The 15,992-nt window shown below is 43.8% G+C and overlaps 1 protein-coding gene across 2 annotated transcripts; it reads left to right on the top strand.

Moving 5' to 3' along the window:
- The first annotated feature begins 36 nt into the window (after positions 1–36).
- On the top strand, positions 37–12,581 carry LOC111325247 (uncharacterized). Of its 2 annotated transcripts, none has more exons than XM_088760288.1 (3): positions 37–107; positions 5,908–6,086; positions 6,611–12,581. In XM_088760288.1, exon 3 carries the CDS (start codon positions 7,064–7,066, stop codon positions 11,909–11,911), a length of 4,848 nt encoding a protein of 1,615 aa, XP_088616414.1. In that variant the 5' UTR covers positions 37–107; positions 5,908–6,086; positions 6,611–7,063; the 3' UTR covers positions 11,912–12,581. The 2 variants fall into 2 exon arrangements, with proteins under 2 accessions (XP_088616414.1, XP_088616413.1); XM_088760287.1 differs by lacking the exon at positions 37–107 and adding an exon at positions 2,610–3,164.
- The last annotated feature ends 3,411 nt before the right edge of the window (positions 12,582–15,992 follow it).

Below are 15,992 nucleotides of genomic sequence, written 5' to 3'. Positions count from 1 at the left end.
TCAGCAGATCTCTTTGTTTTCATGTTGGGTCAACCACAGCAATACATGCCTCAATCCCACAGCCAATCATCGCAAAAAAAAGGAAGCAATAGAGAGGATAAGCTTGAGTAAGTGTTATTTTCATATCACCCATGTTGCTCTGTGCAAAATTTTAAAAATTAGAATAATTACACTGATGATGAAAGAGATTAATTTTTTGCGCTCTGATTAGTCAGGGATTGTGATCTATCTCGCTATAATCACCTCGCACGTGACAATTATACTAAGCAGGGGTGCTACATTTCAAAATGGCTGGCTCTTGTCTGTCAATGTTACTAAGAAGGTGATGAACTCAACAAAGGAACCTTGTGAAGAGCACAAAAGATGCTACTTATAGTTTGACTTAAAACTTTTGAAAGGTGCAGTGTAGGATATGAGGGTAGTGCATATTGAATCCAATAAGCCTGGGGAAACTGGTTGCGGCAAATGAAAAATATCCATATGAGGGCTGCATGAGATTATGCGAGCAGGGGTTGGAAAAGCGAGCTGCGACTAAAACTAGAAAGATACAGGGTTCGTACGCGTCTTGAAAACCCTTGAATTTCAGGAGGCCAATTTCAAGGCCTTGAAAGTACTTGAATTTTGTTTAGGGTCCTTGAAAGTCCTTGATTTTTTCATGAACAACATCGAAAAATATCTGCTTTTGTTTTGCACCATCGGTAAACCCAAAACATAGTTGTTTCTCGTGGTTTTGAGGTAAAATTGACATTACAAAAAGTCCTTGAAATTTCTAAGTAGGGTCCTGGAAAGTCCTTGAAAAGTCCTTGAATCCTTAGCCTGAAAAAGTGTACTAACCCTGAAGGTAGAAATAGAGCGACAATCATGTTGATAAAATGCTTAATGCTGAGTTGGGCCATGCGGAACAGAAAATATTTGCTCTCCTGTAACTCAGTTCTATTGGCGGTTGAATTTCTTCTTTTTTTGGCAAATTAAATGCACTTTGCACTGACGGTTTTCATTCTAGGAAATTGGTCAAAGAGGGCCCAGTGGACCCCTTTTTCCAACTTAAGGGGGGATACAGGGTGTCTAGTCTAGTCTGTATGGTTAAGACAGTGAGAAAACGAAGAAGACAGCAAATGAGACCATAAGATGTAAAAGAGTTCAAAGTGAGTTTTATTTCTTTGGAAATTATTTTGGGCCCTCAGCAGCTGTTTTTAATAATCTTGCTTTCACTCATACAAGTACTTTCTTTCCAAAAAAAATATGGTCATTTAAAATAGCACTTATCCTGGCACAATTATTTGCTCCCAATTGGACGTAAATTTTGTGCGGTAATTTCTTTCGATTTTCGGAAATCCCGCTAATCCCCCTCTGGAACTTTGTACTTTCAGGTTTGGTTGAAAATTCTCTTTTAATCATTTGCAGCTTTGTTGTGGTGTTGTTGAAGACACTTGTATGTCTGTTTCGTGAGACAGACATTCTATCCACACGATTGATGGTCATAAAATCGCACAAGTAAGTTGGTGATGCTGAGGCATCTTAATTCTTGTAAGTGACTACTTTACAACAACCTTTATCACATGTTTTGCTGGAAGATTCCAAGGACCCTTCAGGTAGGCACTTAACTCCAGTTTCCGTAGCAATATGAAGTGACGAGAGTAAAGTGTCTTGCCTAAGAACAACACAACGTTCCTGGCCATGCAGGGCTTGAACTTGGACTGAATATTCGCCGAGCTGAATCTCGCACTTTAAAACACAAACTAGTGCCCGCAAGCAGGCTAGTCAAAATATTATTTGTATACAAGTCACTCTGTTAATTTTCCAGACACTGGCTCAGTTGAAGTGCTTTTTTTTTTACAGAGGACAAGCTATCAAGGATCTTCTCAAATGCATTGTTCTTCATCCTTTAACCACATCACAGCAACCAGTTGGTATCTCTCCAGCAGCTCAACTGTTGTTGTCAGGAGCTGACAAGAACATGTTTACAGTGGGAGATACGGAACAAGAGGTAGGGTTATTGTTTTCAAATACATCTACAAGGGTGCACTGTTGCTACAGTCCATCCTAATTGTATCGCAAACAAAATAAGCAAGGACACAACTAACAAGTCGTAAGTCTACTAAACTGCGCATGGCCGGGCCAACTCGGGCTCAGGCCCCATCCTATATAGTGACTCCTCACCTTTTGGGTGATGAAGTGTTAACGAAAAAAAATAAAATATAATGTGTTGCAGATGCTCTTTATCAAAAACCCAGGGACTTTTTGTGTTGTCCTCCATCTATATCCTCTGCGGGTTCATTTCATGGTGATTTTCTGTATGTGGACTCCTGGGTTCTCATTAGAAGGCAGGACCTCCACATCGGCACCAGGATACTTAAGTATCAGTACCTGCTCACCTTTGCATGGGACTTAAAGGAATCCAATTCTAGAAATAATTTCTCGCCAAGTAGTTCTCATAAGGATGCCTCTGTACCAAAAAATGTAATGAGACATGTGCTGTTATTAGTTATATATAGTGTACTTTCTGTTTCTTTTCAGACTGATAAATTTTTGAGAGAGGTTCTGGACAATGCTACTTCGCTTCTGTTTGAACTGATGTGTGCTCTACATCAGGTTAGGTTTGAATACCATTAACTCCTGACTAACAACTCATTTCTCCTGAAACTACCTCCCCTAAATTGAACTTTTAGGTGATGAGAATGAAAGAAATGATCGCTATCAAAAGGACTTCCTGATTGTCAAACAAGTTCTCCTTGCCAGTATCACAGAAGATGTATAGAGAAATGGAGAATATAATTATGGATGTTATGCGCAGCGTTGTTTATTAAGATTTTTGTTTCTTAACACGTTTCCTAAGCTCATGACAAGGAGAATTTGTTAAACAGTCAAGAGCTTCTTTAGTTGGTGATCATTTCCTACATTCTCGTGACTCTAATATATGACTCAGGGATGACATCGTAAGGAGAAATCAGGTGCTAGTCACTCATTGTTAACTTTGATGCAGGGTTGACCTTGTAACTCATCCTTATATTCTTATAGTGAACAATGTTTAGTAACTGGACTGAATTTATGATAACTTTATGAGATTGTGTTTCTTGTTATTTCAGGTCAACTGCTTTTCAGTAGAAGACAGTGTCCTAAACATTTTTTGACTTATAAAGATTGTTGAAGCTCAAGAACAAGCAGTAGGTATTTCACTTGAGGACATCAAGTATTTTGCTTGGTCTTTCAAAAATTGCTTGTTTGAGGGGTTCAGGCTTTTTAGGTGATTCGAGTGTTTAAATTCAATCTATATGAGCCCAAAAATTTCAAATTCACAGACAAACCTTCCTTAACTCTTTCACTCCCATGATGTCATTAGTAATTCTCATTACTGTCAGCCAAACAATTCTTATGATGTTTGATCTGAGAATTTGGTATTGGATCAACTAATTAGTTTTTTTGTGTGGCTTACACAGAGTGTAAACTGCACTATGTCATGATCCAAGTTATTTATTTGATACCGGTAGTCTATTTGGGTTAAGGTAATTCATCGCAACACTGATATACATGAAAAATTACACTGTTGATTGGTTGAAAACAGCTAGATGCCTTTTCCATGTATTACTAGTGCAAAACTGAGTCACAAATGTAAGTTAGATCACACTGGAAACCAATCAGACTTATACAAAGGAGGTTGTGCTGATTGATGCACCCTTTAGCTGACCAAAATAAACAAAAGCCTGGATAAATTTTAGGTATATTGAAAAAAAAAAAAACAAAACTGCATTCCTGAGTACGATTTCAGCTGAAAGCAAATTTTGATACAATGTCAAGTTGACCATTTACATGACGATGTCAAGTTCACCTATTCATTTCATGTCTCCACATAGCTTGAATTTGGGAAACACACAGGCATGAAATTACAATTTCCATAATGAGAAAAGCTTAAAAATTCTGATACTTTAAATCATGATACTATTGTGCACTAGCTTACCTGTACATTAAACCCTGTTATGTTTGCGTCATCATATCTCTGATTACTGTTCCTGAAATCTATTATGGTGAGATTCTATCTATAATAAACTTTCTGTCAAATAAACCTCCCGGTAAAATTGTAAATCTTATTGGGTTAAAAACTTATTAGCAGTGTCAGTGTAATGTACTACCCAACACATGATTCATTAAAATATTGCTTGTGTTCTGATCTTGTTATACACCTATTTTTTCCCTGAAATTCTTCCATTTGCAACCCCATATCTATACCTACCTTAACTGAATTTTTCTGGGTTGTTTACTGAAAATACAATCAAACCAAAATAGAATAATTATAATAAATGAAAACCTATGCTTACATGTATGTATTGTGGAAAACTAGTCATGCATTCAAACCAAATCAAGCTCCCAATGGCTTCTAGTGTAGATTATTTCGTGTTCCTCATGTACTGGTAGACAAAATGCCAAAAATATTCATATCATGCTTCCCTGGAGTTAATTTCACATCTCTTGCCTTGGAAAAGAAGATTAACCTAGAAATTTCAGAACCCAATTCCACTTTGTTACGTAAACAAATCATGACTGAATCTATCCGGCCACTGTGTGATATAGTGCTGAGGTTTTTTTCAGTACCTAAAATCTTCATGTTACAAGTGTAACCTTTGTTGTCGAAATGAGACCTCCACAACAAAGTTTGGCAATTAACCCTCAACCCTCAACTTTAATGAACATTTCAGCACTATATTGTATGCTAGTTATCTTGTTTTTTATCGATGAGCAAGAAAAATATTGAAAACTATCTAACCATAATCAGATTATTAGCTAGAAGAAGCTCATTATGACATCAGACACTAAAAACAGCTAAATTGCGTAAGCCACACATGTACGCATTGCGGACTTACTTTTCTTCATTCTCATCACTTGTCTGCTTGATGTTGTATTGACATTGTAAGGAGAAATTCTGTCTCGGTCACTCATGGCAGTCAACGGGTTGAGGCAAAATAGAAGCAAATATTTAGAAAAGAATTCTCATTCCATGAATTATCGAAACAAAGAGAAATACAAATTGAGATAATATCATTGGACAAAAAGATTAACCAAATATTTTAAAGTTTATGCAACTGCAATTCGTTTCGAGGTAGCGAAAGGCACTTTTCCTAAACTTCTACCCGCTCTATTCGGAACGTGCAAAAAACAGCTTTCCTTCTTTACGGCGGGGATTGACATTTACGGTCTATTCGTTCATACTTTGGTCAATCTGTGTCTTTAAAGGAAACGTTTCAGCTTGATTTGCTGCCACTTAGAAAATTTGAGGAATTGACGAATTCAACAACGTTTCTTTTCCAATTGAACACGACAATACCCAACCGACTTAAAATAAGCAAAGTTCCAATAGTACGCGACCATGACCAATTTAATTTAGCATCTAAATTGTGAACACAAATTTCACATCGCCTGATGGTTGATGAGAACAACGGAAATATTCTAAATGCTTAACAGTTTGCGTCTTCTAGTCATCTAAAACTTTTAAGTCAAAACAAGACAGACTCGTCTTTTTCAATTTTTATTTTGGTTACAAACGCACATTTTCAGGCTACAGGCGAGTAAGTTGGCCAATCAGATAGCAGAACTAGTGATGGAACGCCGGTAGATTCTTACTAACATCTGTTAACGTTGGTTAGTGCGTATCTTAACCCTTAAAACCTGTACAACATCGGTATGCATATTCTCCAGAGTGTTCTTTCTACATTTCTTATTGCGTTCTTCAGTCGGCAACCATTATCCTTTATTCTCTTGACCTTACTGTTTGATTTAGCATCGACGATGTTGGGAGAAATTAGCTGCTGGTCAATCTGAATGGTGAAGGGTTAAGGGATCTTAAGAACGACCTTAATCCAACGGCAACAGCAGCGTCTCACAATCTAAGGTTGATATTCTTCCTTCTATTTTCAGAAATATTGTGTACAGAGAATCATGGAACGTTTAACGTTGTTAGTATCATCTTCTGGCCGATATCTCTCTCCCGCCGAAGCTGTTCTTCTTTACCGACAACTTTACCTGCTCAATAACTCTCTGGAATATGGTACAGTGGTTGCGAATCAGATTCGAGTTGGATACGCAGAGGAATTTAGGTATGACAGCGCAGTAGACTATGAACAGTCCGTCCTTTTCGATGTAGTTCGTGGCGCGAGTCAAAAAAAAGTTTTTTTGTACCATTTTTCCCGAAATTGTCGTTGTAGTTGTAATATTTGATAACTTATAGTAAGCGTTTTGAGATACTCTAGAAGGTTTATCAATTACAAAGGCTTGCAGACGAGGAAAGGGGAATTATTCAGAGGTTTATGGGAGGGGACATATCGGAGTGGAAGTAATCAAAAACTTACTTCACTGTCTTAAAAAAAGTACATCAAAATTAACACTGAAAAAAATACAAGACAAATCCAAAAACAAAACAAAACAAAACGTATACAGGCTGTTAAATGATTTGAAGAAGATTTGTTTTGTAACGCCCAAGCATAAATGATAAACATTTAAATTACTGTCGTAGAGTAAATGATTAGGGGCAGAAGAAATGAAAGGGCAAATTAGACAGGTGAACCTTTAAATCTCTAATGAATCATTGCCATCAATATTTTTTGTCTCATAAATGTTGCAGATATTACATCAGAAAGCCAGTGGCAAAGAAGAAACTTTCCACCAAGTTTCCCCTGACAAGTCCCATAATTGAACTACTGGAGAAAGTCACGGATTTAGTGTTAAAACATCCATCACTTAGGTGACGATGGACACATAACTCGTTCCCTTTATCAAATCTTGTGTACAGGTATCTGATGGGACTACCGCTGGCCACATACCGAGGACTCGCTAGGACCGCTGACCTGCGGTAGTCAGCGAGGTCGTTTCGGACGCTAAAACTCATGTGCATCTCCAATAGATCTTGCGAACTGAACTTACTATCGTAAGTCTATGATGTTGTGTTTTGTTTAGCTTAATTGTTCGCATTGCTTAGTGTTTGGATTTTGTATTTATCCTGTAGATCCGTTTCATCGTTCTGATTAAATTAAATCAACCGAGGAGTTCGCTTCATGAAACGGATGATCACGTAATCATGGTCGTCGTCGAATGCTCCGTGCCGGACTGCACATTCACAACAGCGGACGTCTCTGAGGCCTTGGCAATTGCCCTCATCACAAATCACGACCTGGCCCACCGCGTCCCGGCGCCTACAGCACCTCCAGCGCCCACAACAACCAGTGGCCCGAAATTAGAGCGGCCGAAAGTAAACATCGGAGTCACGATAGAAGAGTGGAATGTCTTCACAAGACGCTGGGAGGTTTTCAAATCAGGCTCAGGCATCAACGATGCCTCGGCACCCTCCCAGCTCTTCCAGTGTGCCGGACCTGAACTTGGGGACAGCCTCCTTAAAGCCAATCCAAATGCAGCCTCTGAAAACCTAACTGGGCTGCTAGCCGCCATGCGCTCTTTAGCGATAATCCCAGTCGCCACTTGTGTGCTACGTACAGAGCTTCTCCAGTTGCGGCAGGAACGTGATGAGCCCTTTCGTACCTTTACAGCTAAAGTGCGGGGGAAGGCAGAAACTTGTTCCTACACTGCTTCGTGCACCTGCGGTGCTTCGGTGGACTACACCGACCACGTCATCCGTGACGTCATCCTTAATGGCCTTTACGACTCTGACATCAGGAGGGAAGTGCTGGGCATAGCGGGCATACTAGAGCAACCAGTCAACGAGGTCATCGCCTTGGTAGAAACTAAAGAGATGGCACGCAATGCCCTCCCCTCCCCTTCGCTCTCAGCTGTCTCCTCCTTCGTGAAGCAAAAGACATCGCCACCCACCCATGCCCCCCCTCCTTCTCAGGCGGATCGGGCGAAGGAAGCATCATGCCCCGGCTGTCAGATCACCTTTAAGCTCTTCACGGAAGGAGCCCGTGGTTGGAACGAGAAACCCCACCCCATGTGCATCGAATGCTACAGGGCCAATCGCCGTAAAAAACGTCACCAGCGTCGACCCCCACAGCGCCCGCCCCAGGCCCCAGGGGTCCATGCCACAGCAACGGAGCCAATTTCACAGATAGCCGCGTTCCACACCAAGAGTGTAGGCTCCCCTCGAGCCTCCCAACGAAACCGTCACACCCGGAAGGCGACCACACATGCCACCGTCACCAAACCATTCGCAGCGCGATTAGACCACCACATCTTCTCCAAGGGGGAGTGGAAAAGGGCCCGCTTGAGAGATCATCCAAGGCTCCCGATCACTATATCCCTCTCCCGACCTGGCGGGACCGACAGTGACCTCTCCAAGCCCTCCTCAGCCATCCACGCTGAAGTATCCGCCATAGCCGACACTGGCGCCCAATCAGACTTGTGGTCGTTATCCGACTTCCTAGCGTGCGGTTTCTCTCGCCACCACCTACACCCCATCAGCCTCAGCCTATCAGCAGCTAACCGCTCGCCCATCTCGATAGAGGGAGCATTCTTCGCAAAACTCGCTACACAGTCCAGCAGCGGGGACATTACAGCATGTCACTCGATGGTCTATGTGAGCAGCTCTGTCAAGGACCTGTACCTGTCTTACGACTCACTCCTCAACCTTGGTCTACTGCCGCGTACCTTCCCATCCCTTGACTACTCTACCAGCAGCCGTCCTGTAAGTGATACCTCTGATAAACAGCCACATGTTCCCAGCCCCCCACCAGCAATCAATGCTACGAGGGCCCTCAATGATGGCTGCCCGGAACCCACCATCGCGCGCAACACAACGTGCTCGTGCCCACAGCGTGGAGCAACACCGCCACGTCCCTCCGAGCTGCCGTTCCCCTGTGCTCCAGAGAACAATGCAAGAATGAAAGCCTGGCTTCTCGACAGATATGCCTCATCCACTTTCAACACTTGCCCTCATCGAGCGCTACCATGTATGGAGGGCCCACCCATAGCGATCCATGTTGACCCCGCAGCCACACCTAAGGCCTGCCACACACCGGCCAACATACCCCTCCACTGGCAGCAACGGGTGTATGATGACCTCCTGCGCGACGAAGCTCTTGGCGTCATCGAGCGTGTGCCTTACGGCGAACCCGTTACGTGGTGTCATAGGATGGTCATCACGCGAAAGCACGACGGATCCCCACGCCGCACTGTGGACATCTCGCCACTGAACAAATTCTGTCAACGTGAGACTTTTGCCATGGAGTCGCCTTTCCACCTCGCCCGTCGTATCCCCAAGGATACCTGGAAGACCGTTACCGATGCCTGGAATGGCTATCACAGCGTTCCTCTGCGCGCTTCAGACCGCCACCTGACCACCTTCATTACACCATTTGGCCGCTGGCGCTACACACGGGCACCTCAAGGCTTCCTGTCCTCGGAGGACGGCTACAATCGCCGTTTCGATGCTGTCCTTGCGGAGTTTGAGCGCAAAGAGCGATGCGTTGACGACACAGTCCACTTCGACACAGACCTCGAACAACACTGGTGGAGGACCATCGACTTCCTCACCCGCGTTGGCCGGGCAGGGATCGTGCTCAACCCTGAAAAATTCCAGTTCGCCGAGAGGAGTGTAGACTTTGCTGGGTTCAGAGTGTCTGATAGCACCATAGAACCACTCCCCAAGTACCTCGACGCCATAAAGGACTTCCCCTCTCCTACCAGTACCACAGACATCAGGAGTTGGTTTGGCCTGGTCAACCAGGTTTCCAACTACGCCCAGCTCCGTGATTCAGTGGCCCCCTTCAAGCCGTTCCTCAGCCCCCGCTGTAAATTCTCCTGGTCCCCTAAGCTCGAGGCAGCGTTTCAAGCTTCCAAGGCAGCCATCATCACAGCTATCCGCCAGGGGGTGGAAATCTTCGACATGCAGCGGCGCACCTGCCTTCGCCCTGACTGGTCCAAGCGGGGCATCGGTTACTTCCTCCTTCAACAGCACTGCAGTTGCCTCCCTGGCATTCCCGACTGCTGCCCTGGGGGATGGAAAATCACACTGGCCGGTTCCCGGTTCTTGAACTCTGCTGAACAGCGCTACGCCGCTATTGAAGGAGAAGCCCTCGCAGTCGCCTGGGGTCTAGAGCAGACACGCTACTTCACACAGGGGTGCGACAACCTCGTGATAGTCACCGACCACAAACCACTTGTAAAGATCTTTGGTGACCGCACTCTGGATGAAATTACCAACTCGCGCCTGTTCCGCCTCAAACAGCGCACTCTCCCATGGCGCTTTGAGATCAGACACCTACCCGGCAAGAGTAACCATGCAGCCGATGCCGCCTCACGATACCCTTCCCCATCCTGCACAGAGGATACTATCTCTCTTGGATCACCCAGCTTTCCCGACATCGCAGAGTCTGCCTTGATAAACACCATCCGCAACGACACCCACGAGCTTGGCGCCATCCCTTGGTCTCTCCTCGCAACAGAGACAGCTGCGGATGCCTCCCTGGGCCCCCTCCTCACCTCAGTCGAGCAAGGAAAACCAATCACCAGTAACGACCCCACCCTGACAAGCCTTCGGCCTATCTACGGGTCTCTCTATGCAGCAGAGGGCGTACTACTTTACCAGGACCGCGTGGTCGTCCCCCCGTCCCTACGCCAACGAGTCTTACAGAGCCTGCACGCAGCCCATCAAGGAACCTCTTCCATGGAACAGCGAGCCCGCGCCATCGTCTACTGGCCAGGGATGTCACAGGATATCCGCAACACTCGGGAGGGCTGCGCAGACTGCAACAGAAATGCACCTTCACAGGCAGCCACCCCCCCTCTGCCATCATCTCCTCCGTCATCCCCATTCGAATCCGTCTTTGCAGACTTCTTCGACTTCAGTGGCTGCCACTACCTGGTCGTAGGCGATCGCCTTTCTGGCTGGGTGGAAGTCCTAAGCTCAACAGCTGGGACCACCCTCGCGGGTTCAGCCGGCCTGGTTCGCCATCTCCGTTCCTTCTTCGCCACCTTCGGCGTCCCAGAGGAGATCTCGAGCGACGGCGGCCCAGAGTTCACTGCTATGAGCACACAGGAGTTCCTCCGCCTCTGGGGCGTACGACATCGTGTGTCCTCCGTCAGCTTCCCTCAATCAAACGGCAGAGCGGAAGTCGCAGTGAAAACTGCCAAACGCCTCCTGATGTCCAACACAAGCCCGACAGGCAGCCTTGACCATGATCGTTTCTTGCGTGCCATATTACAGCTACGAAACACCCCAGACCCAGACTGCAACCTGTCGCCGGCGCAAATCATCTTCGGTCGCCCCCTACGGGACTCCCTCTCATTCGTAAACCGCCTTGAGAAGTTCTCGAACCCGCACATCAGACCCCTTTGGCGTCAAGCATGGGAGGCCAAGGAGGAAGCCCTTCGCACACGCATCACTCACACGACGGAGTCTCTGAAAGCCCACTCACGCCCCCTCCGCCCTCTGTCCCTTGGCGAGAGAGTCTTCTTGCAGAACCAACAAGGCCCCAACCCCACCAAATGGGACCGGTCAGGGGTAGTGGTGGAATCAGCCGGCCATGACCAATATCGTGTCAAGGTGGACGGCTCCGGACGAATCACACTACGCAACCGCCGCTTCCTGCGAGCCTATACACCAGCCACGCCCTCTATCCGCCCACCACCGCCACCTGCCCACCAGCTCACCAGCAGTGCTGCCCAGTCCCCACACCCACAGCCCCCCGTGCCACCACAACCTCCTGCTGAGTCCAAGCGAACCACTGAAGCAAAGCTCAACGTACCAACTGCAGTCCCTGACATAGCACCGATGTCGCCCCTCGCCCCGGCACAGGATAACAGCCCCGTTCCCGACCTACAGCCCCGAGACCCCCAGTTACCAGCAGCTGCTGTTCACAATTCCCCAACGCCCATTACTCCACCTCAACTGCCGCCCGAACCCGCTACACGTCCTCGCCGCTTTACACGGCCACCCAAACGGTACGAACCCGAAACAGGACAATGGGTCACTTGAGTCCTACAAACGACGCGATACGTTGTACCCTTCTCAGTTCTCGGACTGGGGGGGATGATGGGACTACCGCTGGCCACATACCGAGGACTCGCTAGGACCGCTGACCTGCGGTAGTCAGCGAGGTCGTTTCGGACGCTAAAACTCATGTGCATCTCCAATAGATCTTGCGAACTGAACTTACTATCGTAAGTCTATGATGTTGTGTTTTGTTTAGCTTAATTGTTCGCATTGCTTAGTGTTTGGATTTTGTATTTATCCTGTAGATCCGTTTCATCGTTCTGATTAAATTAAATCAACCGAGGAGTTCGCTTCAGTATCATATTGAATTCTCTTTCCCATTGTTACCAGTTCAAGAGGTCATTTTATTTAAGATAAGTCATTCTTAAAACAATTTTGTATTTAAAACTGTTGAACTCTTTGATTATTTTTGCCGAACGTGTTCCAAAATCCTGCTCGACCATGCTCCTCTATCCCAAACTTCACAGTCAGTCATAACGGGCCGTGAAACAATTGAGGACTCTGTATGTAGTATTTTAGTCGTTTTGAATTCTGTCCTCTGCATGGAAAGTCCACAGAATTTTACGTAGAGTTGAGCTTGAAACAAATGAGATTTGTTCGAGATACCCCAACTGAGAAAAAAAAGGAATAAAACTCACCAATTTTGAACTGATCTACAGTTGCTGTGGTTGTTTCCGTTAATAACTGCTTTTCCATAACGAAAAGGTGTAAGTTTACATTACTTTATTAAACGTAGACAGCCTTGGGGGTTCGACTTCATCTCAGAAAGAGTTCATGCTTGTTACACGGCTATCAACCGTGCCCAGAAAGCTGGTGTTGCAGAGCGCCGCACTGCCTTACGGGAGGTCAAAGGTTAAAGCCCTAGACCGTACCAACACTCAGGGTCTTAAAATAACTGAGGGGAACGAGCTGTCTTTGGCGTGACATTTGCAAATGGTTAGATGTTCTTGTCTTTTCGGATTAGGACGATAAGTCCTAGGCGTCGTCTCCTACGTATTTTGTATATTGTTTAGCAGGGGACGTCCCCCGACTCAACAGTGAAAACTGCCTTACACAGAAGCTTGTAAATTATTTGGACCAAAGCAACGATCACGAAAGAACTGTCTTCTATGCAGCGGACTCGGGAAGTTCAAGCACTGATGCTCTTTTGATCAGTGTTGCATCATCCTGATCGGCGCACCACGTTAGTACTGATCGAGATGATCGGGGCGGTCATACATCCGAACGATGGAAGTTTTCTTCATCGTCCAGATCGTTACCGATCTTTGGCCTTGGTTTCCAAAAATTTATGTTGATCTCTCGAGCTTCATTTGGGACGATTGGGGTGACACAGACGATCATTTAGGAAGGCCACCGTATTACGACCCGCCTTCATCATCCTAAACGCTTGCCAATTACTGATAACTGTCAAAAGACAAAACGATACAGACTTAAATCGAGAAACAAAAACGAGACACAGAGCAAGGAAAACAAAGAAAAAATAATTTAAAACTGTTTGAAATGGAAATTTTTTTCTTGCGTGCCGTCGGTTGAAATAGTCTAATGTCGTCACTAAACGTTATGTTATTTGTCACCATAGGGAAGGAAGCGTCATGGGTCTCTCACTTGATTGGCTGATTTAAAAGAATGATGATGTTATAATTCTAATTTTTGACCAACAGAGATAGCAATATGTTAAATGCCGAGGGGCCGTGATCTTTGAAAACATTAAAACTACATGAGACTTATTTATCTATAGGGTAATTAATATTCCTTTTCTTAGGATGGTTGTTAATATCATACTATTGCATTTATCATCATCGTCATTATCGCAATTATTATTATCATTTTCGCTTTTTCTAACCTGACACAACAATCTTTACCATGCGCGTTTCTATCTATTTTTACGGGAAATATTTAGAAATATTTTATTTCAGAAGTAATTTCTAGTTTGAAACGCCTTTAACGTTTCATGATTGAAGAAAGCTTCACAAGCTCTATAATGATAAGACTCCGTAGTAACTCTCGATATAACTTTTCCAACCTGTTGGTTTGAATATTATTACGTTAAGAATACCACAAATAATAATATGCTAATTGCAGATCAGTCGTCGTGTTGAAAACATTTCAGCTACCTGGGAATTTTTTTCAACCAATCATTCCCAGATTGAACGGCATAGAGTCCTATAACACAAACAAGTAGCCAATTGTCCAAATATCGCAGGATGTTTGCAAAATGGACTCACGCGTTATTACTATTTCTTTTCTACTTATTTCAGTTAGATTGTAATACCTAATGATGAGTAGCCAAGGCATAAGAGTCATCGCGTCTTTTGGTTCCATTTGAAGGTTTGTATTCATCCATTCCAGGGACATGACCACAACATGACAAACACACCAAAACAACAAATGGGTTATGCCTTTGCCATTGTAGTTGCAACACGCAGAACTGACTGAATGAAATTTACAGCAACGGAACATTACAAACACATCGATGTAAACATTGACAGAAACATTCTTTATTTTCCTCTACATTTCTGTCATTTGGTCGTTTTCCATAAGAGTACTGTCATTTTTACAAAGTTCAAGGTATCCACAGATGTTTGCAAACGAGATTTCGAGCGCGATGCTCGATGATTTTACTTCAAAATTCCCGAAATTGTTTGAAGAGAGTCTATTCCTTTTAAAAACTGTAACCAAGGGAAAGAGAGATGGGATAACTTTAAACTCCCAGAAGGAATTACTGAGAAAATTCTCCCTACAATATGCATACATTATCCAGCAAACAACTAATGAGAATGCTCAAACTTATCTGGTAGTCATCTCAGTCTAACATCAAATCATTGTGTCTACTTTACGAAGAAATATGTAGCACTTAGAGGGGAGAGGTAACAATCAGACCTTGGCAGTTAAAAGGTTTACCTTCCCCTCACCCCACCCATGTACGTAGCACTTAGAGGGGAGAGAGAACAATCAGACCTTGGGAGTTAAAGGGTTTGCTTTCCCCCTACCCACCCCGCTGTTTGCCCATCATTTTTCCTTAGAGTAAGTCAGCTTACAGCTTATATTTGAACATTCACGCGATTTTCTTCTTGAAAAATGATAAAAATAATGAGAAAAACAAACGAAGAAAGCATTTTGCTTTTAAAAAGTACATGAAAAGAAAAAGGAGAAAAGTAATAATTATAATAATAAAACAAATAATTGGAGACACTTTGGAATTCTGAAACAGAAACAAACAGTGGGTGCGTACATACATACATATTTAAAAGACCTCGCAAGAAATTTTTTCTTCTCAGCACCTGTCGGAAGAGTGAATTAATTATGTATTTTGGTTAATTTGCATCGTAAGCATGAATATTTCATTCTTTTTGTGGCTTGATAACAACTAAACGCTTGCAAATTACTGATAACTATCAAAAGACAAAACGATACAAACTTACATCGAGAGACAAAAACTAGAAACAAAACAAGAACAACGAAGCAAAAAGAATTAGAAACTGTTAGGAATGGAAAAATTTTCAGTTCTTGACAGCCGTCGGTTGAAACAGACTAATGAATTTACTAGACGTTATGTTATTTGTCACCATCTCTCACTTGGTTGGCTGATTCGAAATAATGATGATGTCATAATTCTAATTTTTGATCAGCAGAGATAACAATATGTTAAATGCCGATCAGCCGTAGTCTTTGAAAACATTAAAAACTATATGAGATCTATCCATCTATAGATTATTATTATTCACATTTATCCTCATCGTCATCATCGCAATTATTACTATCATTCTCGCCTTTTCTCATCCTAATAGAACAGTATTTGCCAGGCGTGTAATCATCTATTGTCTGGGAATATATCGTCAAAGGAATTTTCTCACTCAAAGCGCCTTTAACGTTTCACGCGTAAAGGTGCTTTCACAAACTCTCTACTAACCATACGATTTCTCAGATACTCTCGATGTACGTAGATGTAAGTTTTCCAACGTGCTGGATTCAATATTATTACAGAACAAAGTGATAATAAAATTTTAGTTCCATAAAACTGTTTATTTAGAAGTTAATTTAGTTCTCCAGACGGTTGCAAGCC

This window comes from Stylophora pistillata, chromosome 5, assembly GCF_964205215.1.
Source record: "Stylophora pistillata chromosome 5, jaStyPist1.2, whole genome shotgun sequence".
Taxonomy (NCBI): domain Eukaryota; kingdom Metazoa; phylum Cnidaria; class Anthozoa; order Scleractinia; family Pocilloporidae; genus Stylophora; species Stylophora pistillata.
Note: the sequence above shows the minus strand (reverse complement) of the source record. Positions and strands in the feature narration are given on the sequence as shown.